This window comes from Phaenicophaeus curvirostris, chromosome 22, assembly GCF_032191515.1.
Source record: "Phaenicophaeus curvirostris isolate KB17595 chromosome 22, BPBGC_Pcur_1.0, whole genome shotgun sequence".
Classification (NCBI taxonomy): domain Eukaryota; kingdom Metazoa; phylum Chordata; class Aves; order Cuculiformes; family Cuculidae; genus Phaenicophaeus; species Phaenicophaeus curvirostris.
Window position 1 is genome coordinate 5,086,778 of NC_091413.1, and position 27,200 is coordinate 5,113,977.

General features: G+C 49.9%; 1 protein-coding gene across 5 annotated transcripts in view; it reads left to right on the top strand.

Annotated features, from left to right (window-relative positions):
• DISP3 (dispatched RND transporter family member 3) overlaps positions 1-27,200 on the top strand; it is a 101,038-nt gene that overhangs the window by 54,911 nt on the left and 18,927 nt on the right. For 2 of the 5 annotated variants that reach the window (XR_011338995.1, XM_069874815.1), the window contains exons 1-3: positions 20,775-20,855; positions 23,671-24,607; positions 25,831-26,050. Coding sequence is in view for 4 of the 5 variants with exons in the window: in XM_069874815.1 (XP_069730916.1) it covers positions 20,853-20,855; positions 23,671-24,607; positions 25,831-26,050 (1,160 nt within the window). In the remaining variant the exon portion in view is untranslated. Of the gene's footprint in view, positions 1-5,386; positions 5,477-17,736; positions 17,891-20,774; positions 20,856-23,670; positions 24,608-25,830; positions 26,051-27,200 lie in introns of those variants that run through there. The other 3 variants (XM_069874819.1, XM_069874816.1, XM_069874817.1) reach the window with 3 other exon arrangements.

Here is a 27,200-nt window from a genome sequence, read left to right on the forward strand (position 1 = left end):
GCAGCTGCCCCGGAGCTTGCGGCTGCACGCTGAGCCGCTCCAGCGCCGAGCTGCCATGTGCGGGACTGGGTCACGCTTCCCTTTCGCTGCTGTGGCGAGAAGCCTTCACTGCTGTTCAGATGGTGCCATCTGGCTCTCGTGAAATAGATGAGAAATGTTATCCAATAAAAGAAGGGGCTGGCTGGCTGCGTGCCTTCACCTCTGTGCTCTTTGGGGAAGGGATTGTTTCTGCATCTGGGAAATGTTTAATGTGATTTTTGGAGCACTAGTGTTGCCTGAGTAAGAAATAATAGGCTGGCAGTTTGAATTCAGGCCTAAGTCAGTGGTAGCTGGAAGCTGTTTTGCTTGATCAGGTCAAGGCTGAGGTTTATAAATACACAGTGCATAGAGAGGGCTTGTGATGTGCCTTTGTTTGTTTTGTGGAGGGACAGGAAATATCCCTTTCCTTGATGTTCCGTCAAGCAGGATGTTTGGGTTAGGAAAGACAAGGAGGGGGAAAGGTCTGAAGTCTCTGACAGGAAGACACCAGGAAACAAAGAGCACAACTTCAAAAAGGTCAAGGGATGTTTCTAAACAGAGCGTTTTGTCCACGGTCCCCGTTATTTCTTCTAAAAATATGCTTTATCTGCAGCTCCATATCCTTTAGGGATTGCCCCTGGGAGCTGAGGGGTGTTGAATGTACCTGCAGATTCTTCTGGGACACTCAGCCGGCAGCTGATGAAACAGAACCTCTCCGGTTCTGAGGACTCTTTCTTCCTGGGTTTCTCCATTGTTTTTTCTCCACTTTATTAAGCTTAGTGGTGTATTCCAACAGCCTTGCTTTGAGCTCCGGCTAACAGCAAGCACTTGCAGAAAGCTGCTCAGGTAGGGAAAGTCTGAACTTCAGAGCTGGATTCTCTTCTCAGCTGGGTCCCCACAAACCCCGCTGACTCCTAAGTGCTTACTCTGCGGTGACATTTCTGTAGCTGAGCTCAGACACACAGACACAAACCCACTCCTTTTGCATGCACCCACGATCTTGCACTCTCTCCTGCACAGCATCACCCTTTGACGCGGGCTTTTCTCTCTGACAGCCAAGCACACACATTTGTTTTTGCACACGCTAGTGGAATCCCAGCCAGGTGCTGGAGACCTCGCACGCCTTCACGCGTACGCACTCACACGTCTGCATTTCACCTTCCCAGCCTGGCTCCCAAGCCACCAATGGTGTTTAATAGAAGTTCAGTGCTCAGTTGTTACCCAGGCCTCTCGGCTGTATGGCTCGCTGTCTGGTACAAACGTGAAAGCCTTTCAGGCAATCAGGCAGTAATAGACCTTGTGGAAGCTGAAAGTCCCCCAGATCAAATTTACAAGGCCGGAGAGAGCCTGCCTGGCATTATTTAACGCTTTAGTAATGAGCACCTGAACAGGAAAGATTGCTTGGGTAGTTTTATTCTGCATAGATGAGCAGTCAGAATTTCAACAAGGGGCCATAAATACAAGCAAGCGAAATGGCCGATGGTGCCTGATTTTGGTGTGGAAGGCAGTCGTGCTGAGGCTGTGAGAAGGTTAGAGAGCACGAATAAAGGGGAAGATGTTTTTCTTCAGCTTCCCAGCTGTTCCACAAGCCATCCTTTGGCCTGGAATGGCTGTAGGTGCAGTAGCAATCCTTTTCCTGCCTGCTTGTGCCCTTGCGCCTCTGTGCATGTGGCCAGGAGGTTCTGAATGCGCAGCTCACTAACGAAGACTGCAGTACAGTGCTAATGTCTCTTGGTGTCACGCGTGCGTTTGTATACCTGTGTGGCTAATGAGGACAACAGCAGCGTGCGGCACATCAGTCTGTGTGCTAGCTGCTTGCCTGTGTGCGTGGGGGGTTAATAGAAACCACAAATAATGCTAATTCTTTGTAGACACATTTATTTGCATTGTTAGTGGAGTCTGCAATAAAGCGCTGAAAGCTTTGTGTCTGGTTACGTGCAAATAATGTAGGTTCAGCTTGATATAGTTTGTGTTTACGTGCATGGCTATTACTGCTCATGTAGATAGTTCTAACCGGCGTCCGAGTAAAACATGTTCAGTGTTGCTGATTTAAACTAGTAATGAATTATTTATTCATTTTGGCCACACATGCTGTTTTGTTGAACTCTTCTGTGAGTCCTGAGGGAGGGAGATGACAGCAAGTCAGAGGCTGATGCTCTCTGAGCGCAGAGGGGCATGGAAGGAAATGTTAAGCCAGGTATAAAGCTTTCGCTGTGCACCACCCTGCCCCTGCCAGCCTCAGACATCTGAAATGTTTTATTTCCTTGCAATGCGGAATGAAAGAGACTGAAGTCACAGAAGTTGCTACAGAGCAGAACTGTCAACCCCCCTCACGCCTTCCCATCCAGGTGGGTATTCCAAGTGGCTTTTCTAGGGCTGTGTGTTGACAGAGTGGTATTTAACAGATGACTGCAGCATCTGAATGTCTGTGTATTGACAGCGAAAGGCATATTCTTCCTGTATGTATTCTAGGTGCTAACACAGCAGGAGAAACTTCTAGTTCAGCTAAGGGCTGGCGTAGCTCTGTGCTGTGTGTGGTGAAGGAAGGTGTCATGTGTGTTTATGCTGTCAGAAAACCACATACAAATCCTAGAAGCTAAAGCTGTCAAGTTGATGTACTTCTGCATGCGGAGAGGAGATGGGAAAGATTCATGCGAGAGCAGGTGTGTCAGCACCACTGTGTGTCTGTTTGCCTCCGTGGGCACTGCAGGACTCGGAGCACTGCATGCTTGTACAAAGAGGGGAGCAGGGGTCCGACGCTGGCTCACACGTGTGTGCCTGGCTGTGCCTGGAGCACTGTCGGAAGCGCTGCCGAGGAGAATCATCTTACTGTCTGAGAGCTCGTACGCGGCGCTGATTGATAACTCCCTGCAGTTTGCTGGGCTCTGCTGTGTGACTGATTGAGCGCTGTCCTTCACATCAGGGTAGGCTCCGCTCACGTCACCAGCAAAGTTAGGAAAAGGGATTTTTCCCTTTGCTGTACGCTTGCAGTTTTCAGCAAAATTGCTAACCCTTCACCATCACCTTCCCTGTTGAAACCTCTGTCACTGGCAAAAATGTGCAAAGCTGGCAGAATGCACTTTTCCTTCCGAAGCCTCATTAAATTTGCATTCCTTGGTGCCCCATGAGGAAGATGATGGTCTGGCTTTGTCTGCCTGGCCACCTATTCACTTTGGGTCACGTATCAGAAAGAGCACAATGTCTCTGGCACAGAGGCGCTGGGACATGTACTGTGCTCCTCTGATACTGACTTGACAAATCTATCTAAAAAGTGAGGTTGGGGATACTTTTCCTAGGCACCATCAACCCTCAAACAAGAATATTGGGGAAAACATGCTTAGATTACCTCTGTAGTGCAGTCTGATTAAAAGCCATTCCCATCAGGTTGTTCAGCAACTTACTGACATAATCCTGCTCTTGCAGGAATCCACAGTGTGGAATCAAAGAATCGTTTGGTTGGAAAAGAACTTTGAGATCATCGAGTCCAACCATACCTGTCCATGACTAAACCATATCTCTGAGCACCTTGTCTGCCTGTCTTTTAAATCCCTCCAGGGTAACCGGTCACCCCAGTACGTGATGGGAGGAATGCTGTTCCCTCCCTGCCTCTGGAACCGGAGTGAGTCACGGAAATAAATAAATGCAAGACCGCTGTTTCCAACACAGTCATCAGAGACCTCTTACCGCAAAGCAGAGCCCCTGTACTCAGGGGTGTTTTTATCACAAACAGAACTCTTTGGTAAGGGTCTGTGGTCATTGGATGAACAGCTGTGTAAAGGGCAAGCATGGATAGAAAAATGATTTTCTCTACCACCCTAGTTAATATATTGCCTTGCCACCTCTCATTTTATGACTCCTGCTTAGTTCAGGGATTGTTGCCACACTCCCCTGCCACTGAACACGGATGGATGTCTCCTACACGAAGCATTTATCTAGTCGTGAGCGCACAGCAAAGAGGCCAGATGAGCCGGAGCCCTGGCTCTCTGCACGGGATGGACCTCCAGCACTGCCCTGTGCTGCCAAAGTTCCTGGTAGGTTCTGTCCCAAGACGTGCCTGGCACTGGGGCAGTGGAGGTGCTGGGATCGCAGCCCAGCTCCAGATCCCGTTGCACTGGGCATTGCCTCCAGACGGAAGGCTCTCTTGGGGGTGGACGGGGGAATCCCAGGAGGCTCCGCATCCTGGGAGGGCTCCAAGTGCCCCTTGAGCTCCTGGCCTCTCCTCTCACCTGCCCTCTCCAAGCTGGGTAGAGGGGAACGGGGGCTGCCTTGGCGGGGGCTGCACGTGGGGCAGGGTTTGTAGCATGGGGCAGGGGTTATAGTGCGGGGCAGGGGTAAGAGCACAGGGCAGGGGTTATAGAACAGGGCAGGGGTTATAGAACAGGGCAGGGGTTACAGTGTGAGGCAGGAGTTATAGTGTGGGGCAGGGATTATAGTGTGGGACTGGGATTACAGTGTGGGACTGGGGTTATAGTGCGGGGCAGGGATTATAGTGTGGGGCTGGGATTACAGTGTGGGGCTGGGGTTATAGGGTGGGACCGGGATTATAGTGTGAGAATGGGGTTATAGTGCGAGACTGGGGTTATAGTGTGGGGCAGGGATTATAGGGTGGGACTGGGATTATAGTGTGAGAATGGGGTTATAGTGCGAGACTGGGGTTATAGTGTGAGACTGGGGTTATAGTGCGGGGCAGGGATTATAGGGTGGGAGTGGGGTTATAGTGCGGGGCAGGGGTTATAGTGTGGGGCAGGGATTATAGGGTGGGACTGGGATTATAGTGTGAGAATGGGGTTATAGTGCGAGACTGGGGTTATAGTGTGGGGCAGGGATTATAGGATGGGACTGGGATTATAGTGTGGGGCAGGGGTTATAGGGTGGGAGTGGGGTTATAGTGTGGGGCAGGGATTATAGCACAGGGCAGGGGTTACAGTGTGAGGCAGGAGTTATAGTGTGGGGCAGGGGTTATAGTGCGGGGCAGGGGTTATAGCGTGGGGCAGGGATTATAGCACAGGGCAGGGGTTATAGTGTGGGGCCGGGTTTATAGACCAGGGTAAGGGTTATAGCGTGGGGCAGGGGCTGCAGCACAGGCAGGGGTACATGATTTCGGGGCAGGGTCTGTAGCAGGGGCAGGGGTCCATCATTTCGGGGGAGGGTCTGCAGCACCGACAGAGGGTGTATGGTGTCGGGGGAGGGTCTGCGGCAGGGGCAGGGCCGTGTCGCTGGCAGCTCGGGGCTGGCGGCCGCCCCCTCCGCCCCCGGGGGCCGGCGGGCCGGGCTACGATCCGGCCGCGGCGCTCGGCGGAGCCGCGTTAAAAGGCGGCGGCGGCGGCGCTGGCGGCTCGAGGGGGAGCGGGAGCGGCTCTCGGCGCCGCTGCCGAGCCAGGAGGGGACGCGGCGCTGCGGAGCGAGCGGCCCCGAGCGCCGGACACGGCTCTGCCCCGGCGGCGCTGCCAGCCCCGAGGTGAGCCGTGCGCTGGGACGCGGGGGATGCGCTGGGACGGGGTGGGATGCGGTGGGACACAATGGGACGCGATAGGATGGACTGGGACACAATGGGACGCGATAGGATGCGTTGGGACGCAATGGGATGCAGTGGGATGCAATGGGACACGATAGGATGGACTGGGACATGAAAGGATGCAGCGGGACACAATGGGACGAGATAGGATGCAATGGGATGTGATAGGATGCAATAGGACATGAAAGGATGCAGTGGGACACAAAAAAAGATGCAATGGGACATGAAAGGATGCAGTGAGACACAATGGGACGCGATAGGATGGACTGGGACATGAAAGGATGCAGTGGGACATGATAGGATGCAGTGGGACACAGTGGGACGCGATAGGATGCAATGGGATGCGATAGGATGCAATAGGACATGAAAGGATGCAGTGGGACACAATGGGACGCGATAGGATGCAATGGGACATGAAAGGATGCAGTGGGACACAATGGGATGAGCTAGGATGTAGTGGGACATGAAAGGATGCAGTGGGACACATTAGGATGCAATAGGACATGAAAGGATGCAATGAGATGATAGAATGCAATGGGACACGAAAGGATGTGATGAGAACACAAAAGGATGCAATGGGACACGATAGGACAGGGGGCTGTGGGGCACAGCCATCCTGGCTGCACCGTCCCCTCGCTTCCCTACCAAGGTGGCCCTGGGATAGGATGTGTTCCCGGGACCCAGGAGCTCGGCTCGTAGCTCTCCCCTGCTCCGCAGTTTGCTCGTTTTCTTTTTTTTTTTCCCAAGCCCACCTCCACTTCCCCTCTCCCTCCTTATATTTTTTCTTGCTGCGAATCCAACAGATCAATCCCTCAGTTGTGTGTTTAGCCAACTCTCCCTGGAAGCTCTGGAAAGTTCATGAATATGCACAGAGGAGAGCGTTTCCCGGGGAGGCTGCCTCTACAATGAGCTGATTGAGCTGTGCCTGCAGCAGGGCTGTTCTCCTGAGGGAAAAGTTGGGTGCCAGAACTGAGCAGCTTTGTGTCCCCGGCTTCCCAGAGGGTTGGCTGCCCTCCCTGAGGAAGAGGAGAGCCAGCAGAGGCATTCTCCATCCCCAGGGATGTTAGCAGGTCCAGCCAGGCGGGATCCTCGTCTCCGACAGCAGCTGCTGTCAGATATTTATCTAGAAGATGCAAAGAGAATCGTGTCACCGGGCACACGTAAGGCAACCTTCCTCTTTTATACTGGCTTCTGTATAAATTGACTTTTCCTGCCTAAAAAGCCCTGGTCACTTCGTAAGGGCATTGCATTGCTTAGCAACCGTCCCAGTGGCAGCCCAGCCAGGGCTCTTGCTCTTCCAGGTGGTCTCCAAAGCCGTGCCAGCAAAACAGCCTGTGCCCTGGAGAAAATGAACTCTTTCATCTTCTTTCCTGCTCGGTGATGTGATGCCCAAACCAAAAGAGTGGGGCTGGTTGCCACTGCTCGGGTGTGCGAAAGCTCTCGAGAAAGGAGGGAGCTGTCGGGGGGCTGAGTATAACTGGAAACCTGCAGGACAGAGGGAGGAAGATGAAAGTGGCAGCTCTCTCGGCACGGGGAGGACCCTGCGTCTGCCTCTGCATCCTCTGTCGCTTGTACTTTTGTTTCGTGCACAGGCACTGCAGCGTGTTGGTTAGCAGCCTTGGCTTATGCAATTATTAGGATAGTGTTTTGACAGCTGTGCTGAGTCTGTTAGGGCTTAATGTAATATGCAAGCAGTAAGTTCCTTTAGAACAAGGCTGATGCGTGCCCTCCTTTGCTGCTGCAAAACGTGACTCAAGTTAAGTGGGATGAGGACTTGTGTGTTGGAAGAGAGGTACTTTTACAATTCAAATGACAGAATAAACACACAGACTTTGTGCTCACAAAGCCACGCGCTGATACACAGAAAGTCTGCAACCCTGAAAGCTCAATTTCATTTCAAACAATTTTCCCATGAAAATTTGGGTGTGCTTCTGAAACTGGCTTTCTATTCTCAGCAGTAAAACTTTGCTCGGGGACAATATTTTTCCCCTTTTCCTCCTCAACAACCTTGTGAAGTGTTGATAAAGATATTATCCACAGCATCAGCTTCCTTTGATTGCTCTTTTAGGCTGTGTGTCTAGATGGAAACCTAGCAACACAATAGTGATATTGAAGGGAGAAGTTTCAATAGCTACACTTCTTTTATCACACTGGATGCATCTTCAGAGGTTAGATTCGTCAAGCCAGTCTTTTTACCCCTTTGGAGCTTTATAGTTTGATTCCCTAAGTCTGGAATAAAACAAACCTGAGCTAGTGCAAAAGACAACATTAGATGGGATGAAAATGCTTAATAAGGTAAAAGAGCTGTTCCTCCTTTCCTCCTGCTGCCCCTATGAATACCTGCTGTATTCCAATGGTGAAAATGCTCCAGTGTAGAGGGGGAATGCTAACAGAAAAATGTTTCAAGAGGAAGCGAGCTATCAGTTTGTGACTGTTTCACCTAAACGTGCGTGGGGATAAGCTAAGGGATAAATGGCCCAGAGCATCAGCATCGTTCCAGTCACCCACTGTGCTGAAGATTGTGATTCAGTACAGGGCCAAATTAATCCTTAGGGGTGAAACAACCCCACTACCTGAAGTCGCTGACCCCAGATCTATGTTTACCTCACAGGCTATATCCTAGGGTTCTTGGCTGTGTTGACAAATACCCTTGTTGTACATACTATCTCTCTACATAAGTGGAGTAAGACATTTATATGGAGTCAAGATGACCATATCTGACTCGCTTTGTGTAATTTGGGGGCACAGAACTGAAGGATTTCACACTGGTGAAAGCTCTGTTAGTTTTCAGGTGTTTGGGGAGAGCATCTTTGCTGGGTGTTAAAAATTCTCTCAATACCCACTATGTCCTTGGCCATGCCCCCCAGGAGCTCGTACTTTTTCAGCATTAATCAATTAAACATCACAAATACCTTTGTCGGGCCAGTAGAAAAAGTTTTGAATTACAGGAGAACTTTGACCACTTCGTTATGTGTCATTTCTGACCTGTCAATGAGAAGTGTGCTTAACAAGCTGTGTTGTGCAGGAGGTGATGGGGGTAGCCGCAATCTGTGTGTGTGAAGGTGTGACTGTATAGCATGAGTGTTTGTAGGATGTGTGCATTTTGATAGGGCACTGGGGGAGGGTATGGATACGGCGTTAACATTGTGCATCCAAAAAACCACAGCGCATCTGGAATCCTCTTGTGATGCCAATGCTCTGAGATAAGTGCTGCCTATACAAAGACTTGCCTGTTGGGTACAAGTACTTAATAAGTAAGCTTGACTGAGACTGGAGAGGGATAGGAGTTCATACCCTGACGGCATATGGAAAATCTGGATAAGCTGTGATTTTTATTTCTGAAGTTTGACGAGGTCCTGCTGTGAGTCCCAGGGTCTCTGGGTGATGCTGCTATGGTCTCTGTGCGTGCCAACATGCAGTAAATCCTGGCAAGGCTCTCTTTAGCACAAAGCATTTAGCATACAGTTGGTTTAATCCTCTAATCTTATCAAGCACTGACATAAATGAGAACTGAACAGATTAATTCATTCTTTAAAAAATCAAACCCCATTCTATTTCTCAATGTAGCGCGCAAGATTTCTCCTTCCACTTTACTTAATTGGCTTGTTTTAGTTATCTGGGTTTTTTTGCTTAAAAGTATCAGACTATAGATTTGGGCTCAGTGGTGAAAGGTACTCCTAATCAGCTCTCCTGTGATGTGTGTTTATCTGCTGTTTAAGTAGCCTCAGGGGATTTTGGAATCAGAGCCAGTAATGTGGTCTGGGAGGCTTGGTTGCTGAAAGCTGCGAGTCTGGCAGAGGAAGGAGTTGCTGGTAAGTGTGGGTATTTGTTACCTCCTTGGTGACAAGCAGTCCCGTTTACTTTTTGTGCCTTTTGTACCAGTCAAGAGGAGCAGAACGTGCCCTTTGCCTTCCTCCTTCCCACACACCTCCCTGTTTCTCTCTGTACGGAGAGATAAGACCGTCCTCGCGGGCTGTGTGCACAAGCTGCCATTTGGCTCTGGTAATGCACAGCCAGGGGCAGGGGAAAGTGTTTCTAGACGTTGTGATGAATTTGAAGAATGAAATATTAGTTTCTAGCACACCCTTACGTCTCCCCTGTGATAGCACAGAACAGGCTGTCTCTTTAAATGATTGATTTCACACAGATTTACTCGAGTTCATTCATCTCGCTGCAGCTTTACCAGGGTGAATTTTCTGAGGTTTAGCCTTACTGATGTCTTTTCCAAGGGCTGGATCTGCCTCCTTTCCTCTCGCAGAGGAGTACCTTATTTCATTAATAGCTCTGCTGCATTCAGTGAGACTGTTTAAAGAGTAAGGTGCTGTGGTGCCTGTGACTCAGACTAATGCAAGTCAATTTAAAGGACAGATTAAGCGCAGTGTGAGTATGGATTGCAGTGTCTGGCCATTAATGACTAGTTCAGGAAAATGGAGGAGACAGAGTAAGAGTTAAGTGCTTAATCCAGCGCCATGTGAAGTCAGCAACAGACTTTCCATTGACCCCAGTCCAGAATATGTTTCAGAAGGGCTCATCTGTGAGTTTGTAAATTGTCCCATTGATGGCAGCGTGCGTCAGGCGTGAGCTTCAACGACTGTCTGAATTAGCACCCAGCAGAATATTATTTGCGACCCTCTTGTCTGTCATACTGTCATTAACTGTCCTCTGCAGCACCACCAGAGAAGTTTTCTGAGGTCTCAGCATTACTATTGAATCGTGTTTTTATGGTGTTGAAAAACAGAAAAGATGAATAGCTAGAGTGCGGGGAGAAAACGCAGACACAAAGTTTGGGAAAGCAAGCTACAAAGGTTTAATTTTGGTTGCTTAGAGCCGAGCATGATGCCCTCCTCTTGCGCGAACAAGGCGCTTGTGTGTCATGGGTTTCACCAGAACTGGACCCTCAGCACTTCACAGCTCAGGAGTCCACTTGTGTCTATTCCTGCCAGTGGCTGATGGGGGATCCACCTTCATGGGGGTCAGTTGAACCCCCAGGCACTGGATCTGCTTCACTGAGGTGGGGATGACAGAACAGCTGTCTTCTGCTGATGGGAAGCAGAGGATGCTCTGCACCTGCAGCTCGTTTTGTGCTGTGGGTCTGCAGGAACCGGGAATCCTGTCTTTCCAGCTGGCCCAGAGGGGTTTGCTTTCCTATAAAAGGTAGAGTTCAATGCTAATTTTTTTGATGATAGCAGCATTACTGACTTGGAGGGGCAAAGCATCTCTCTTTCTTATTGGAACTCTGTAAGTATAAAACTTGCAATGAAACCTATGTCTGTGCTCTCAGCTGCAGATCCTGGCAGCACAGCAAGCTTTACTTGTCCACAGGGAGGCAAGTGTGCCCGTGGCAGAGCAGGGCACCCAGACACAGGCGATCCCCTGCACTGCAATTAGGGCTTCAAAGATACCTGACCCTTTTTCTCCTGTTTTGAGTTATCTCTGCTTGCCGGGAGAAGAGCTTTGGGGAACAAGGCTGGGATACTTTCCCTGCCATCTGCCTTAAGGCAGCAGGCTTGAAAGTTGGCACAGTTAATTCCTGCTCTTTGCCAAGCTCTGTTAATAGAGAACGACTCCTCCTGGATAGAAGGCAGTTCACGTTACATAAATAGTGGAGAAGAGGGAGAGGCCAATGTGTTTGCAGGGGGTGAAAGACATACTGGCAGTCATCTGCTTCTTAAACTGCTGCTAGTCTTGACACTCTGCTGCTTTACTGGGGGGAAGTCAGGGGTGAGAATCATTTACTTTCTGCCTGGACTTCAGGATGTGGATGGTGTTGCTTCTGGGCCCTGATTCTGCAGCTGCAATCTCACTCGCTCTGTGTAAAAGCAGTCGCGTCAGTGAAGTCGCTTTGGATTTGTTACTGGGGAGGTGAGCTCAGGATCTACCTGCTAAGATGAGTACGTGGAGGAGTTTGTGTGGGCTTCAGGGCATCCTGTCTGATGCTGCCACGGATTTTCTTCCCAGCTGAACACAGAGTAGAGTCCTGGGAGATCTCTAGTTTTACACTGAGCTCACTTGGCTGTCTGATGTTGGGCTAGCAAGTCAGAGTCTCAGTTTCCTCATCTGTATGTGATGATATATATTTAATAAATCATACTCTATAATAATTTTGCACCTTCATTTCAAGGATCATTTGGTTCAATACGTTGTTTCTTTCACCGTCTATCTATGAAAATGTATTATAGGAGCCCTGCTTCCCTCTGCCTTCCCATGTTCTAAAGGATCTGTGTGTTTGCAGACCAATAGAAAGAAAATTCATGTCTTAGCATCACAGGCTTTCGCTGGGTATTAACTTCTTTCCACTTTATGATCCTGAGCATGGGAGGAGCTGGGACATCTGGTAATCAAAGCAGGGGATTGGGAAGACTTGGGTCCTGTTGTTGCTCTGCCACAGATCGTGTGATTTTGAGCAGATCTGGAAGGTTGCTGTAGCAAAGATGACTCTGGGATTCCGATGCCTCAGTTTCTGGGCTCCTGGATTGTGTCACTGACCGGAGTTGTAGGCACCGTTGCCGCTCCCCAAATGGTGACTAAAACCAGGGTCCACTTGACCAAATTAGTTGTAACTTGCCTGGTTTGTATTTAGCTTCTGTTAAAGTCAGCAAAAGTAACGGCTGAATTCCAGCAGAGCTGGAGCTACACTGTGGAGTCTTGCTTGATTCATTTGTAAACTTGAATATAATCCGTCCTGTTTCCCTAGAGGGATCAGGAAATTGGATCTGATAGGTGTTTGCAAAGGGTTTGTGCCGTCTGATAGAAGCTGATACGATGCACAAATGCAAAGTGGTCTTTGCTCCTAGGGAGATGTGCTATACGTTGACTTGTTTCTTGGCTCTGATTTACACCCAGGAGCTGAGAATGAATTGCTTTTGAGTGTTGGATTAAGGGCTGTGGAGACAATTTGGGAAAAAAGCAAAACACCACCTAATCCTTTCTACTGCTTGGGGTACTGCTGAACATGCAGCACGCCTGATTCCTGGAATCAAATAATTTGTCTTTTTGTTCCTCCTTTTAACAAGGCAAATGAATTCCTGAAGAAGATAGGTCTGCAAGCTCAGATTTGAGCTAGAGCACAACAGGGCATTTTAAGCATGTCTGAGAAGCCCAAAGCAGCCCTGGCTCCTCCTTGTAAATCAAACCTGGCCAAATTCTCTGTCTTCATGTTTCCTTTGCCGCCTCTCTCCCTTCACCTCCTCCCTTGCACACTCTCCCACTTGCTTTCCAGCTAACAACTCATGCGCCAAGTTTAATTTCCAAGCCAATTTTTATGGCTGAGTTGAAATGGAAAGGTGGACAGGCCCACAGGAGCATGAAAGTGACTCAATAAAGCAGTGGGCTCCATTTAGACTGAGGGCTGTGAGTCGGGACAATATAGACAACAGCTTGTTTCGAAAGCTAAATGTGTTTTGCTGGAGAGCTTGGGCTAGTTCTTGAACAATGCAAAGAGCTGCTCCTTCTGGTGCTTCCTGCCAACAGTGGCAATTTCCATTCCAAGCTGTGGTTCCTCAGGATCCGTTGAGCCTTGGACTCCCCTGAGTGTCAAATCTATGGACATGCTTTTAAACAGAGTGTCTCAATCTGATGTACATGCTTCAAGCCTTTTTATTCACATCCAAAATGAATTTTACTTCCGAGGCCAACCTGTCTCATTCTCATAATCGTAACCCTTCTCAGCTCTGTTGCTTCCCATGGGGCTCCCTGAGAAAGGCAGCAAGTGAGCAGCTGAGTGGTCCTTGGTCATTGGCCCATTTCACTTTTGTCACTGGTGTCGATACATGTGTGCACAGAGCATGGTAGAGACACTGCAGCGTTGTAGGGAGCTATAAAACACCAGTCTATGGCAACTGGAAACAAGATATAGCAGCAGGTAAATGTTTCATCCCCTGTGACACTGCTTAAGCTGAAGAAAGGAAGCTTCATTCCTGTAAATCTGCTACACGGAACCAATTCCTTGGTGGAAGTTACCTCACCCTATCTGCAGAGCTCATAGCATAGGTCTCCATGTAAGTGATACGCTGAAGCATTTGACCTTATTTGGATTCCAATAACGGAGAGCTGTTCTCTAAGTACCAGAGGCAGATTAAGTTAAGGCTGTGATGACATTTCCTTTACAGACTTCTTGCTGTTTCTTCTATTTCTGCTGTATTTCTGATGTGTTGTGGGGGAGATCATTCCTTCTGGATCCAGATCTTGGCACACATGTGGCTAAATTCATTCCTGCGTGCACACCACCTGCCTACATTCCCATCTATTCAGCTATGTCGCAGATTCTGGTGCTGTTTGGATTTCCATTCCTTTGGCTGATTTGGAGGGTGCCTGCAGTGAATTTGTTCCTGTACTCAGCCAGCTGGGCCTGGTTTCCAGAGGGCCAGACACAGCTCCCCTTCAGTATAGGGCAGCGGAGCGAGTCCCTTTAAAAATCAATTTATAAATGTCTGTGCGAGAGTGTGTTTGCTTGTGGAGGGGGATCCCAGGAGGGTTTGGGCCGAGGTGCATTGTAAAAGCATAGAAGATAAGATGGAGTCTCAGACTTCAGAATATGAGAGCAATTCAGAAGCAGATGATGTGATCTGCCCCAGGAAAGCAAGAAAAACTACTAGTGGAGCCACAAATGATTCCTTTGTTTTTGTGGTTTAGCTGCAGGACAGTTAGCTTGAGCAGCATCTCAACCTGCGAATGCCTGGCTGAAAAGTGTGGGATGCGGTAAGGAACTAGGAACAGTTGCCTGAAATGCTTTGATCCTTTGCCAAATGGCAGTCCCTCCGTATCCTTTTGAGTTGGACAACTGCCATAGACAAAGCTCCTGAGCTTGTGCGGCTCGCATGGCTGTTAATCTCTGAACCTTCGGTGGCAAAAGGGAAATAGGGTCAAGGGTGGGGTCTGCCTCTTCCTGAACGGCTCCTGTGCTTGACTTCAGTCACGCTCCTCCAGTCTGTGTCGGGAAGGAGAAGAAGAGGGGAAAGAAGAGACACCGCTGCTGTCTCAGCTCAGTCTTGGAAGCCTGTATCTGTATCCTGTAGACATGACTTCACTGGCGGCTCCTGGGAGCTGCCGCCAGCAACATTTCCCTCCCTTGCACACGAACTAATAGGAACCAGCTCTTAGCGTCCCTTGTCTGTTCTAGGAAGCATTCTGGACTCTCCGTGAAATTAATGTGTCATTAAAGCCTGTTTGCTTATTCTGAGACTCTACGCCCTCCCCTCCTAACAGTCTGCAGGACTGTGCTCATTGAGCTGTGGTAACATTTAATGCGAGTTTCTGCATGGTTGGTGCAGTCAGCAGTAAGCTTTAAGTCCTTGTACTGGCAGGGGATCTGCCGACGTGCCGTTCAGGCATCTTGTCTCATCGCCACATCCTCCCCTTCGCCTCAGGAAGTTTTCTTTCTGTTCTGAAACCCCTTGTGTTCACCCAGGTGCTGCTCTGGACCACTCAGCTGAGGCACTAGAGGTTCTCCAGCCTCTGGGTTTTACACCGCTGCTTCCAGGTTCCTCACCGGTCCCGGGAAGATGAAAAAGCAGTGCTGATTAATCTAATTTCAGAAGCACCAGGTTTTCATGGGAGGAGAGCAGCTAACTGCATATGTTTCAGGGAGAGGGAAGTGTGCAAGGTGAGCAAGACATACCTGCTCAGATTCCACTTCATGGGCTGCTGAGAGCCAGCTGGCTGCAAGCTACTTTGTGAGTCCTTCTAAGTTTTCCCTGGGTGACAATAGAGCATGGTTTGCTGCGGTTATTCCCACTCAGATGTGGTGACTGTCAGGATGAATTCTCCCCAGAATTCAAGCCCTCGCATTCTCAGAAATAAAGAGGCTATGTCCACACCACAGATGAGCCTAGCTTGGTGCATGGAGCTGGGATGGTGCATGAACGACGTTGGGTCTATCTTCTGCTCCCTCATTTATGAGATAACTTCAGCATCACCCATTCCTCTTTCTTGCTGGCATGTGGAAAACCCTGCTGTACAACTGGGGATGGCTGAAAAGCCATGGGAGCTGTGTCCTTGCCGCAGACTGCAGTCCTTATAGCCTTATTGTTTTGAATCTGGCATTTTCTGGTGTCAGTGGCAGCAGCAAAAAGAAAAGACCTTTAGATCCATCAGGATGAGGCTAGACAGCATCTGGAGTGAGACACTCTGACCCATAGGAATCTAACACAGGTGCAGATGGGACCTTCTGTGTGTACCTGGAAGCTCAGAGCATGATGAGCAGAGCTAGTGGAATACAGACACTCCAGATGAACAGGAGTACTTGCAACGCTTTTTTTTTTTTAACCTTAATTGTACCTTTAATTTGGAATGGTGATTAAATAGCTGCCTGTGCTGTGGCTGGCGAGTAGGACTGGCAGCCCAGGTTTGCATTCCTACCACAGAACCACAACCAGCACAGTCCCCTCAGCACAAACTGCTGCTCAGGCTGCTGGTGAGAAAGCAGCAGTGAGGGAGAAATTGCCCTTCTCCTTCTGAGTAATGAACTAGCAGCTTATGGAGGCTCTGGAGAGGGTGTTTTGGTGGGTCCCAGAAGCAGAGTGCGCGCACAGGCAGGCTGTGGCTGGGGAGCTGCAGATGGAGGAGAGGGCACAGCCAGCCCTTGTCCTCATACTTCCTCTCGCTGCAAGGAGCAGGTGTGGGGAGCAGGGGCAGAGCTGGCAATCACGCAGCTGAGCCTGGAGCGCGAACGGTGCCCACGGTGACGTAAACTGGGGAGCCTGAGCACAGGGTGGAATAATAAATGACTGGCAGGCGTTGACAGCAGGACTTGGCTTTCCTTTTCAGGGCGCCAGTGGGATGGGAAGCTCGAGTTTATCGATGAAAGAGCAGCACACAAGCTTTGGGGATGGCAGTATATTCCAGGGGCTGGGAATCGGTGCGTTCTCTCTGTGGTCTGAGGTTCCTTCCTGGAGTGAGCGGCACTTCTGGGGATAATAATACAAGGCCCTGGTTTGTGGCAGCCATCTGTATGTAATGATCTGTAAAGGCTTTGCTGTGAACACAGGTGCTCAGGGGTAGACACCGGAGCGTGGAAATCCACACACCTCTAACAAGCTTGTTATCTTGGGCCCCTGGTAGGTGGGATCCAGGGTGCTTTTGAAGTCTCTGTCAGGCACCCAAAGGCACGCAGCTGATCTGGAAGCCAACCTGCTACTGAACAACAGCAAGTGGCTGGGGCTCAGACAAAATCAGAGTAATTTCGTAGTGCTTAGGTAGGTCATTTCTGAAGCGTATCAGTCTCGGCTTACTTGGCATCTGTGTGCAGAAACCTCGAGGCGCCACATGCCTGACTGACAGCGGGGCCTTATCATTCACACAATTAACTCAAGTGGTAAACACGGCACAAGGCTGCAAGGCACGTTTCGTGAGATTATAACCAAAAAGCTAGCTTCTGACACCTGCAATCATTAGTTACAATAACCAGGAGCAAATTATTTTATCAGGAAATGAATTTTTTTTCAGCACTGACATGCATGTTAGCAAAGTTCTTGCACGCTTCGAAAGGGTTCTCAGGCACTGGAACAGCTGCCCAGGGCAATAACTGAGTCCCCATCCCTGGAGGAGTTTAAAAGATGGGTAGATGAGGTGCTCAGGGATATGATTTCAGAGCAGACAGGCCTTGATGAGCTCAAACATCTTTTCCAGTCAAAAGATTCTATGATTCTATACTCTCTGACACTCTGAGATGTCCCAGGTCCTGGCACGTGCATCCTTGGTTAGCATAGATAGTGTGAAATTGGCTCTTCTTGTGGAGGCTGGATGTCCCTCGCCAGCATAGAGGTTACGTTGCACAATGATGGTTACACTTAATGTTAGAGCACAAATTATGCTCACAGAACAAAGCAGAGTTTGCAGTTTCTTCCACACAGCCCCTCTCCGTGCCGTTCCATGCACTCTAGGTATCTTGTGTGTCAAACTAGGCACCCAAAATAAGTGCCTGTTTTTCCCTTCTGTTCTCCTAAGCTTCTGCATCTGTCAGATGTGGACTATACCACCCTCTGCTTCTCAGAGATGCTAGGAAAAGATTCACTTCAGATGCTAGGAGAAGATTCACTTCAGGCCTGTTTGTTCAGCCCTCAGACGCTGTCGTGACAGTGTTGAAAAGCTCATGAGGAAATTAATAATTCTGCCTCTGAGCCAGGCGTGAGCTGCGTGCAGGAAATGAGGCGTGAGACCACACGCTGAACAATGAGGAAAGAACAAGGTAGAGAAGAGCTGCTGGGTTCAGGGAGCATCAGCCACTGCGTGCGTTGGTGAAGGGCAGAGTCTTTGCCTGCGAACACCGGGCTTGGAAGGAAAACTGCTCTGCAAAGCATTTACAGAAGGGGGGCAAATTAAGGATGCTGTGTCAGCCCTGAATTTGGCATTTCCTGACTGGTGAGTGCTTGACTTTGCAGCTAATCTTTCCACACTGTTTTTGGCATGCAATTATGAGTAGAGCTAATCAGTGCTTGTCAGACACCTGGAATAGCAGGCGGGTGCAGGCAGGAGATTTCGATGTCGTAGGCTGAGAGTGCTCCAACCAGCACCCTGGTCCACCCTGAAATCAGGTTGAGAGATCATAGAATCTTTTAGATTAGAAAAGACTTGTAAGATCATCAAGTCTGACTGTTTCCTTCTGTTTCCAGCTGCTCTTATCTTAGCCAGGGTGTAAAAGTGCTTGCAAGGGGCCAGAAGGGTAGGACAGTTGGCAGTGAAAGAGGACACCAGGTAGGAGTGTGTGTGCATGGACTTGATTTCATAAAGCTTGGGAGACCAGACAATCCTCCATCCCGTATACAGCCCCGTCCTACTCTGTTGCCTTCTGTGGGCAAGTGGAATTGCTGACAATAGAGCTTTAAATATATATTTTCTTAATCATTTTGTTGAACTTTTTCCCAAGCAAACACATATTTACATCCCTGTGCTACAATTCCAACCGCACTGTGCTGCTGGAGCGTTTTTGACGTCATAGTCATCTGCAAAGTGTGGGGTCTGGCAATGTGTTGGTGCATTGTACCAAAGGATTTCAAGCAAGTGGGAAGAGAAATGCAAAAGTCCCAGAAAGAAAATAAGATTAAAGCCTTGTTGCTGCATTGTGCTGTGCAGCTGGAACAGTAAACCCGCTTGATTAATAGTGGTGGAGCCAGCCCAGCCAGCGATTTACACCAGTGCCTTTAAGCAGCGTGTGCATCTCTGGGCTTGTAACCCACTGAAACAGGTTTTGGGTTGTTACCTCAGGCACCGGTTTTGGTCAGTGGCTGAATTAAGCCTCTGTTTTCAGATGTGTTTAAGGAGATTCAGGGTCAGGTGCCCACTTTGAGGTGTCCTGGGCCTGCTTTGCTTTTCCAGGAGCGCAACACCAGGGAAAGTCAGACCTCCAATTAGAGGCTCTGAAACTGTGTTATATCTAATTCCTCCTCACTGTTTCATTTATTCCCACTTGGGAAAGGTAGCTTGCCCTGGCAAAGGGCAGCACGGAGCTTACTCCGCGTACTCAGTTACAGCCGTGTTGATGAAGGGAGAGCACGGACCACTGAAAGCCCTTCTTGGGTGGTTTTTTAATATTATACCTCTGGACTAGTCTTATTGAGTCAAGTGCAGAACAAAGCTCTGGTCCTTAGCCTCTGTGTCACTGTGGAACCCTGTTTTAGAGTAGATACACATTAATGATGCCCTCGAGTTGTTTTACACGGCCGGAGCTGTGTACGATGTTCTTCAGCGTAACAGGGCCTGCAAGGCACCGTGTCCATCCCCGCTGTCAGCTGCTCTTCGTTACGGAGAGATGGCTTTTTGAAGTAGCTGGATGCTCTTAGGATCATTTTTGCGAGCACAAAGCGCATTTCTCTCCCTCTTAGAGCAATGTTATGTAGGTAGCAAAGGGGCCTGAAGCTGCCTTTGGTAGAGAGTACTCAGGAATACAAATAGGACCACAGAACTGCTAGCTCTGCTCTGAAAGCTTTGCCCATGGGAAAAAGGAATGTGAAGTTTAATTATTTTGTCGATAGGAATCTCCCATATTACAGAAATTGTCTTTCCCTCCCCTTCTAGCCTTGTGCTTTCTGTCCTTTTTTCTTTCTAGCTTGCTGATGCACAAGGCTTCCTTCTTCTGTAAGAAGGAACAACCGAGTAATTGAAATGGAACACTAGTGAGGATTTTTTAATCTGAAAGTCAGCATTAATTAGCTAGGTCGGGTGTAATTAGCTTCCTCATCTGTCACTGCCTCTCCCCAACTTGTCAATGACTTTCCTCTATCCTAGAGCTCTTGCTTCTTGCTTGCAGGCTGGATCAGGGCTGTCCGTAACGTGGCACTGTAGGTTCCTGCAACATCTGGCTTCATGTAGCCAGGCACACCTGTAGCAACAGCTTAGATCTGAGCAGGGAACCTTCTTTATAAGAGGTCCTGACTGGTTTTGAACCAGGAGGAAGCCTGTTTGATTTGGAAGGGGCAGAAGAAAGCCCAAGGAATCTGCATGCTGACCTCATCAGGCTGAATGAGTGCCTCTTCTCCAAAGCGATGGATCCAGGGCTCCTAGGAGTGCTCTGGTCCTCTGCTGCTTCCAACCTGGAGCAGGTTAAGCTTGCAGGGGGGCAAGGCAGAGCTTTGGTTAGGGCTGCAGGATTAAGTCCACTGTGCATATGCTGGAACTGAAAAAGTAACTGGGCCACGCTTCAGTCCCTGGGTAATATGGGAAGTGGTGGAAGGAAAACAGGCCAGCCCCCAAGTAGAATTAAAGCAGAAAAAGATGCATTTCACTCCCTTCTGGCTGATTTCAGGGTTTATCTCCCCCGCTAATTCAGTTTGCCGTGTTTTGGGTTGGGTAAGCTTTCATCCTGACCCAGGCAGGATCTGACGAAGGCGGTAAAGCCAGACAAGTCCCAGGGGCAATGCTAAGTGAGCTGTGTCTGGCTTTGCAGCCGAATCATGTGATGAGCTCTCTTTTGAAGAGAGTTCTGAGCTGTGGTGGAACTAGGGCAGGATGCACGCATGTGCTTACCCCGCGTGCAGAGAGAGGCTGTCACCATCAGGGACAGCACAGCCCAAGAGCCTCGCTACTTGCCCTTGCCCTTCTGCCTGAACTGAAGCTTGATCCTTCTCAGACTTGCTTCTCACGTCAGTGAATATAGTCTTGGGGCTTTTCCAGTATGTGCTGCACTGGGGTTTACACCAATGTCAGAATTTGAACCAGTCTTTAGCTAGAGGGTAGCATGTGTTGGCTTTCTTACATTGTGGGTGTCCATCTCTTTCTAAGACAGGTTTTGCAGTCACCATGAGAGTGGATGGGAGAGCCAGAAGGAGCTGCCTGAGGTCTGATCCCTTCCTTGAGTTGAGGATTTAGCTCTCGGTTAAAAAAGAAGATGGTATGATCCTTTTTCTGCTGGCTTATTACTATCTCAGTCTCTCTCATTTCCCTTTCTTGTCACGTGCGGGCTCTTCTGTTCCAGGATTAGAATCTTTTCCCTTCTTCTCCTCAGTAGCTCAATAAATGGGAAATTATTATGGCTCTTTACCTCTCTTTCTAAAGAGAGAATGCATATGCTTGAGCAGATCTTGCAGTAACTCCATTCTGTTGAAGGAGAGCCCAGGCCCGTGGGAGAAAGGGCATCTGGGTGGAGGGGACGTAACTGTATGTACGGGTGGAGGGGACATAACTGTATGTACACAGCAACTTGCCCAGATGGGACGGGTGAGGTTTGCACCCGTAATTGTGCAGCACCATCTGCAGTGCTAGCCTGAGCTGGAGCTGTAGTCTGATTGTCTCTTTGAGGCAGAAGGGTGATAATAGTTGTCAGCCTGGGCAGGGGCTTGCATGTGGTGAAGATGTTTGTCTGCAAAGGTGAGCATCGTGGATGTGGTGTCACTGTTGGATGAGCATTGTGGGGCAACCTGTGACCTTTGTCAGCATTGGTGGGATCGTGGCTGCTCTGTTGGGAGAGTTTGGGAGTGCAGAGTGTGGGAGAGAAGGCGAAACTGCAGTAAGGAACAGCTGGGAGAGGGTGTATATGCAGATTCAGGGACTTGAGAGAGCCTCCTCCCTGTCGTGATTCGAGTGAGGCTCTGTAAGCAACAGCAGAAAAACACATGTATATGCCTGTAAAGTTGAGGCAGAGGAACACCTGCACGCTGGTAGCTGGTTTGGGCAGCGTTGTTCCTATGCTCTTGGCTTCTCCCCAGTGCTGAAGGCTCCTACAGTGTCTCTTCAAGAAACTTTCAGACACTCCCTGCCTTCTGAATATTAATGAAACCTTAATGGAGACTAAAACCAGCTAGACTTCTGCTGACCTTTCTAGAGGCTTGAAAAGACACCCTCCCTTTGCTTTGTTCTTGCCGTTTAACAGCCCTGCATGTGAAGGGAGAAACAACATAGCAGAATTTTGTGAGCTGCCCGCTCTTCACCCTATTTGTTAGTCTCCTGAGGACTGGAGGTCTGGCAAAAGAGGGACTGTGGCCATCTGCCATCAGTGGTGCCCATCTGCTTGCACTGTGAGATTGCAGAGCAGGAGGAGGACTCGGCACAGGCTCACACGTGCCCTCCTGCACAGCTCTCCGCAGCCTGGCTGAGGCAAGCGAGCCAGCTGCACCAGCCTAACCACAGTGAGGGGCTGGGAAAGTCACAGCTCTCACACTGACAGGAAGGGTGGAACGTTTAGAAGCCGTATCAGTTGCAGATTAAAGCCACTGATCAACGTTTGTGCTTTCTTTGGTGTAGGCAGGAGCAGGGCAGCAGGAGCTCCAGGCTTTCCTGTTCTCCCCAGGCTCAGCAGTGCTGGGAGCGCTCTGCCTGTCCTGCCAGCACAGATGTTATCCGGACCAGAGTGAATCCCATGGGATCTGCTGTGGCCATGAACAAAGCCACAGACCTCACCCAGGCTGATAGAAGCCAGGGAGATTGCTGTGATCCTTACCCTTTGCACGTCTCTCTTGTGCCACGGAGCATTTCTGCCCCGTTGCTTTCCCTCTTGGTCCAAGGTCAGGCAGCTCCCGCGTCTTCCGAGGACCTCCATGTAAGGGGTACTGGCAATTCATCTTCCTGCTGATAGAAGTCCTGTTGAAATAGAAGCACCAGTTAGGAGCAAAGCTCATAAATTGCATCTGGCCTGTGTGTAAATCACAACTATCAGGGTCAAGCAACAAACTGAACCTGTTCATTCATTCTGTGACTCAGGGCTGCTGGCTTTGGTGCCGGGAGCCGGGAAAGAGAGTGACACTTAGCATCTGGGTTTTGTCCTCAGGGAAAACCACTGGTGGCCTCCTGACTTGAGAGGCTACTGTGCAGAATCCCAGAGGGGCACATGGGAAAGTCGGGGAGCCTGTGTGTGCTGGCAGCCCCCTGCTGTGGGACCACCTCCCAGGGAATCTCCCTTTCTTTTCTGCCCAAGGGATCAGGGAGAGTTTGCTCCTGCTCATTGCACTGTGGACAGGAACTGCTTTTGTTTCCTGGCTGTACCACAGGAACTGGAAAAAATGACTCCATGAACAATATCCTGCAGGGGTGGAAGGAAAGCGGGTTGTTCAGCCCTTTCCCCTCCCATGTACCTGTCAGGGTACAAGAAGTTCTCCGAAGGGTCAGCATATGCGAGCGTGTGCACAGGGGTATGTGCGTGTCTGCAGGTGTGGATGCGTGTGCTCCTGGTTCTGTGTGTGCACACACATGCTCCCTTTGAAAGAAAGATGAATACAGCTGGAAATAGCTGCAGGGCAACCCATTGTCAATTTTAAGGAGAGAAAAATCAGGTCCGTTGCATTTTTCATCCGATAGCATGAACTGTTCCTGGGCACGAGAATAGGGTTAGCTAATTAAATGTCCCTGCTGCTGCACTCTGAGCAGCACCCTGTGAATCCCATGCTACCTTCGTGCCTGGTGCTCCCAGAGCGACGCAGAGCCCTTTTCTGACAGAGCACTGAGCTCAGTGACTATAGTTTGAACCTCTCCCCTCTCTGGTTTCTTTGCCAGGCAGGGTGTGGGATATCCCATGGCAATCCTACTCTTGCAGTGGCTGTAGTGAATCTGTAGGGTTTGAAAGGAGTTGTATTTGGCTGCTGAGGATGCAGGGCTGGAGTGCTTCTCTCTCCCTGACTTTGCTGCTGAGACCCTTCGGCAGCTGCTGGGGGTTCGTGGCTGTGCCTGGGGACACCTGGGCCTTGCTGACTGCTTTTCTCTGCCTCTTTGTGCAGGCGCTGGACATGGACACAGAGGATGACCCCTTGTTACAGGATGCCTGGCTGGATGAAGAAGATGAAGAGGTAGCCTTCAGCTCCCGGAAGAGGTGTGAGAGTGCTCTGTTGTGTGGGAAAAGCCCATGCAGAGTCAGGCCCCTGCGTGTCACGCTGCCTGTGAATGGCTTCTGGAATATTGTTGGCTGGGTATTTACCAACCCGTACTGTGCTGGCTTCATCCTTTTCCTGGGCTGTGCCATCCCTGCTGTGCTTGCTGTTGTCATGTTCCTCTACTACCCAGCCCTGGATATTGACATCTCCTACAATGCTTTTGAGATCCGGAACCATGAGTCTTCTCAACGCTTTGATGCACTTGCCTTGGCCCTCAAATCCCAGTTTGGTTCGTGGGGGAGGAACCGCCGGGACCTGGCTGACTTCACCTCCGAAACCCTGCAGAGGCTCATCTTTGAGCAGCTCCAGCAGCTTCACCTCAACGCTTCCCATCTCAGGGTGAGCGCGCGGGTCAAGCGCAGCACTGCCGAGGGCAGGACGAGCTCCTCCAAGCCTCATGCCCACCTGAACCTGGGAAATCAGACTTCCCGAGTTGGGAGAGGTGCCCCACGCTGGGACTACTCCAGCACTTACATCAGTGCCAACACACAGACACATGCCCACTGGCGCATTGAGCTCATTTTTCTGGCTCGGGGGGACTCTGAGAACAACATCTTCACCACTGAGCGCCTGGTTACCATCCATGAGGTCGAGCGCAAGATCATGGACCATCCTCGCTTCCGGGAGTTCTGCTGGAAGCCCCACGAGGTCTTGAAGGACCTGCCCCTGGGCTCCTATTCCTACTGCTCCCCTCCCAGCTCCCTCATGACCTATTTCTTCCCCACTGAGAGGGGAGGGAAGATTTACTATGATGGCATGGGACAAGACCTCGCTGACATCCAAGGTGAGCTGGGGGCTGTGGGCAAGGGCTGGCTTCTTTAGGGAACGCATCTCCTGCAAGTTCAGGCAAGCCCTTACTGGCATGCAGCTGGGAAAAGTGACTGCCTTGTGCAGAGAGGAAGATGCTGCCATGTTGTACCTTTTCTGTGCTTGGGGCACTCTTCTACTCTTTCAGCCAAGCCACCGTAGCCCCAGTCATGCGTCACACAGGCCCAACAGGCAAGTGAGAGAGACAAGTGAGGAGGAATCATGCGTTGTACAGATGCCTCCTGCTGACCTTTGTCCTCTGTGAAAAACTGGTTAACTAGAGGAATGTCAAGTCTTGGACAGACAATAGGGATAAGCTTCCCTGCACCATGGAGCAGATGAAAGAAGACTGTGGGCTGCTCTGGAGCTTGAAAGGGAGCTTGTGATTCACCACCTGGAAAGGCTTCTATAAAGAGAAGAGGAGGAAAACTGTGCCTCCTCCTCCTAGCTCTGTACCCTGTACTGTGCCCCTCTAGTAGAGCAGAGGCTCTGGATGGTGAAAAAGAGGTGAATCATGAGGAATCCGTGGGTGTGATGTGGCTGTGGGATGAAGCCTCCATCTGTCTCCCAAGCACAGGCTGCAGATGGTAGCTGTCCAGGAGCCATACAGGGAGCAGGCAAAGAATTGACTCCATCTGCTCCAGGATGAATAACCACTCTGCTCCTAAAGCAGGGAACAATGTAGTTTCTGGGTCTTTCTGCTGTGAACTCAAGGGAATCTGGATTTTGAGGGTAGATAAACAGTGTCTCTTACTCGGAACTAGCTGAGTGCCTGCATCGCTGCATCACTCACACCACCAGGTCACAGCACAGCCAAGACTCCATCTTCCATGTTTAGCTTTTGTGCTTGCCAATGTAATGGGATAAAATTTGTCCCACTGTATGAGAACTGAGTGCATCCAGCAGTGGGAGGATTGATGGGGATGTTGTGTGCATTGCTGCTTGGGGAAGCTGTGGTTCACGCCACAGTCGGGTGAAAGGTGCATCCCTGCCTGCAGGCAGCATTGCAAGCAGAGTCACAGAGCAGAAGGGGAAGGTGAGTCTTTGCAATCCAGCTTTCCCTAGTTCCCTTTGCTCTCTGCAAGGCAGCAGCAGCCGGCATCACTGACAAAAGACAGGCTCACTCCCAGTTTCCCTTTGTCAAACTAGACCCAAGACAATTAAGCAGGACCTAATGAAAGTGGTGCTATTTTCTTCCAGGGTCCTTGGAGCTGGCCATGACCCACCCTGAATTCTACTGGTATGTGGATGAAGGTTTGTCTGCAGAGAACATGAAAAGCTCCCTGCTGCGGAGCGAAATCCTCTTTGGGGCACCACTGCCAAACTACTACTCGGTGGAGGACCGCTGGGAGGAGCAGCGCCGCAAGTTCCAGAGCTTTGTCATCACCTATGTGGCCATGTTGGCCAAGCAGTCCACCAGGTGAGGGTCTTCACAGGTGGGGCAGGTGCCTTCCCAGGAGTGGGTGAGAGCAAGGAGGGGCTAGGTTGCAGGGGATGGTGCTTTCTGTTTCACTTAAGGGAGTGCATGGAGCAGGCCCTTTAGGGTGTGAAAGCTCTGATTTAAGGCTTAGCAGGGTAGACAGGCCTGCTCCACCCTGATAGCCCTGCAGCATTCAGTCTCGCATGGAAGGCATGGAAGGCTTGGCATGCCAGCTTGTCAGTCTCAAACAGCGGCTGTGGCATAATGCTCTAGAGGAAGGAGGAAAAACATCTTTGAAGCTGGGCTCAGGCACAGTGCTGTGAATGAGGGTGGGGAGCATATGGCAGAAAACACTTGTATGCTTCCCTTTAATGCCGCTTCCGACTACAGCAACACGCCAGAGACATCAAGAGACAATGAAAGGGAGCCAAAGATTGAATCCAGTGCCTGGCGTTCCGCTCAGCCCCTGTCTGGCATTGGATCTGTTTGCTTCCATATCACAAATGCCATTTCACTGGCTCCAGTAGAGCCGCTTCTCTGCCTTCCTAGTATGAATTTGGCCCCAATTGGTCTGATGCAGGGAGTGAAATGTTCCTTATTGAAGGCATCAACCTGTGGATAAGCTTCAAGAAATGCAGGCTTGTTTCCCCATCAGGTCTGTATGACTTTGGTTGAATAGAGCTTTTGCTCAGTGCTTGTGAGAGGGAGGTGGTAAAATAGAGCTAAAAGGGCTAAAAGAGTAGCCCAGCATCCAGACAGCTGAGGGAAGGCAGTGAGTCCCAATGTCAGTGTATCTTCTCAGTCTTCAGCTCACTGCACTCTGAATCTCAGTAGCTCCCAGAATGAAGGGATACTGATCTTCAAAAGTGGAGTGAAACGCAGCCAGCCCTTGTCAGCCCTGAAAGCAGGCAGCCACAGAGCCTTCTCAGCGACGCACTGGCAGAGTGGGTTGCAGTTATGGAAGCTGAAAGGGAATTGAGGCCAAGGCTCAGTTCTGAAGCTTGGATTCCTGATAGTTTCCTATGGTGCCATGTTGTTGTACTCCTGGTTAAATTATCTTGGATTACTTCTGCTCAGAGACTGCTTCCAGAAGCAGAAGCTGGTACATCGTTTGGTTCCTGATAAGCTCTCACTCTGCCCATGTCTGCTG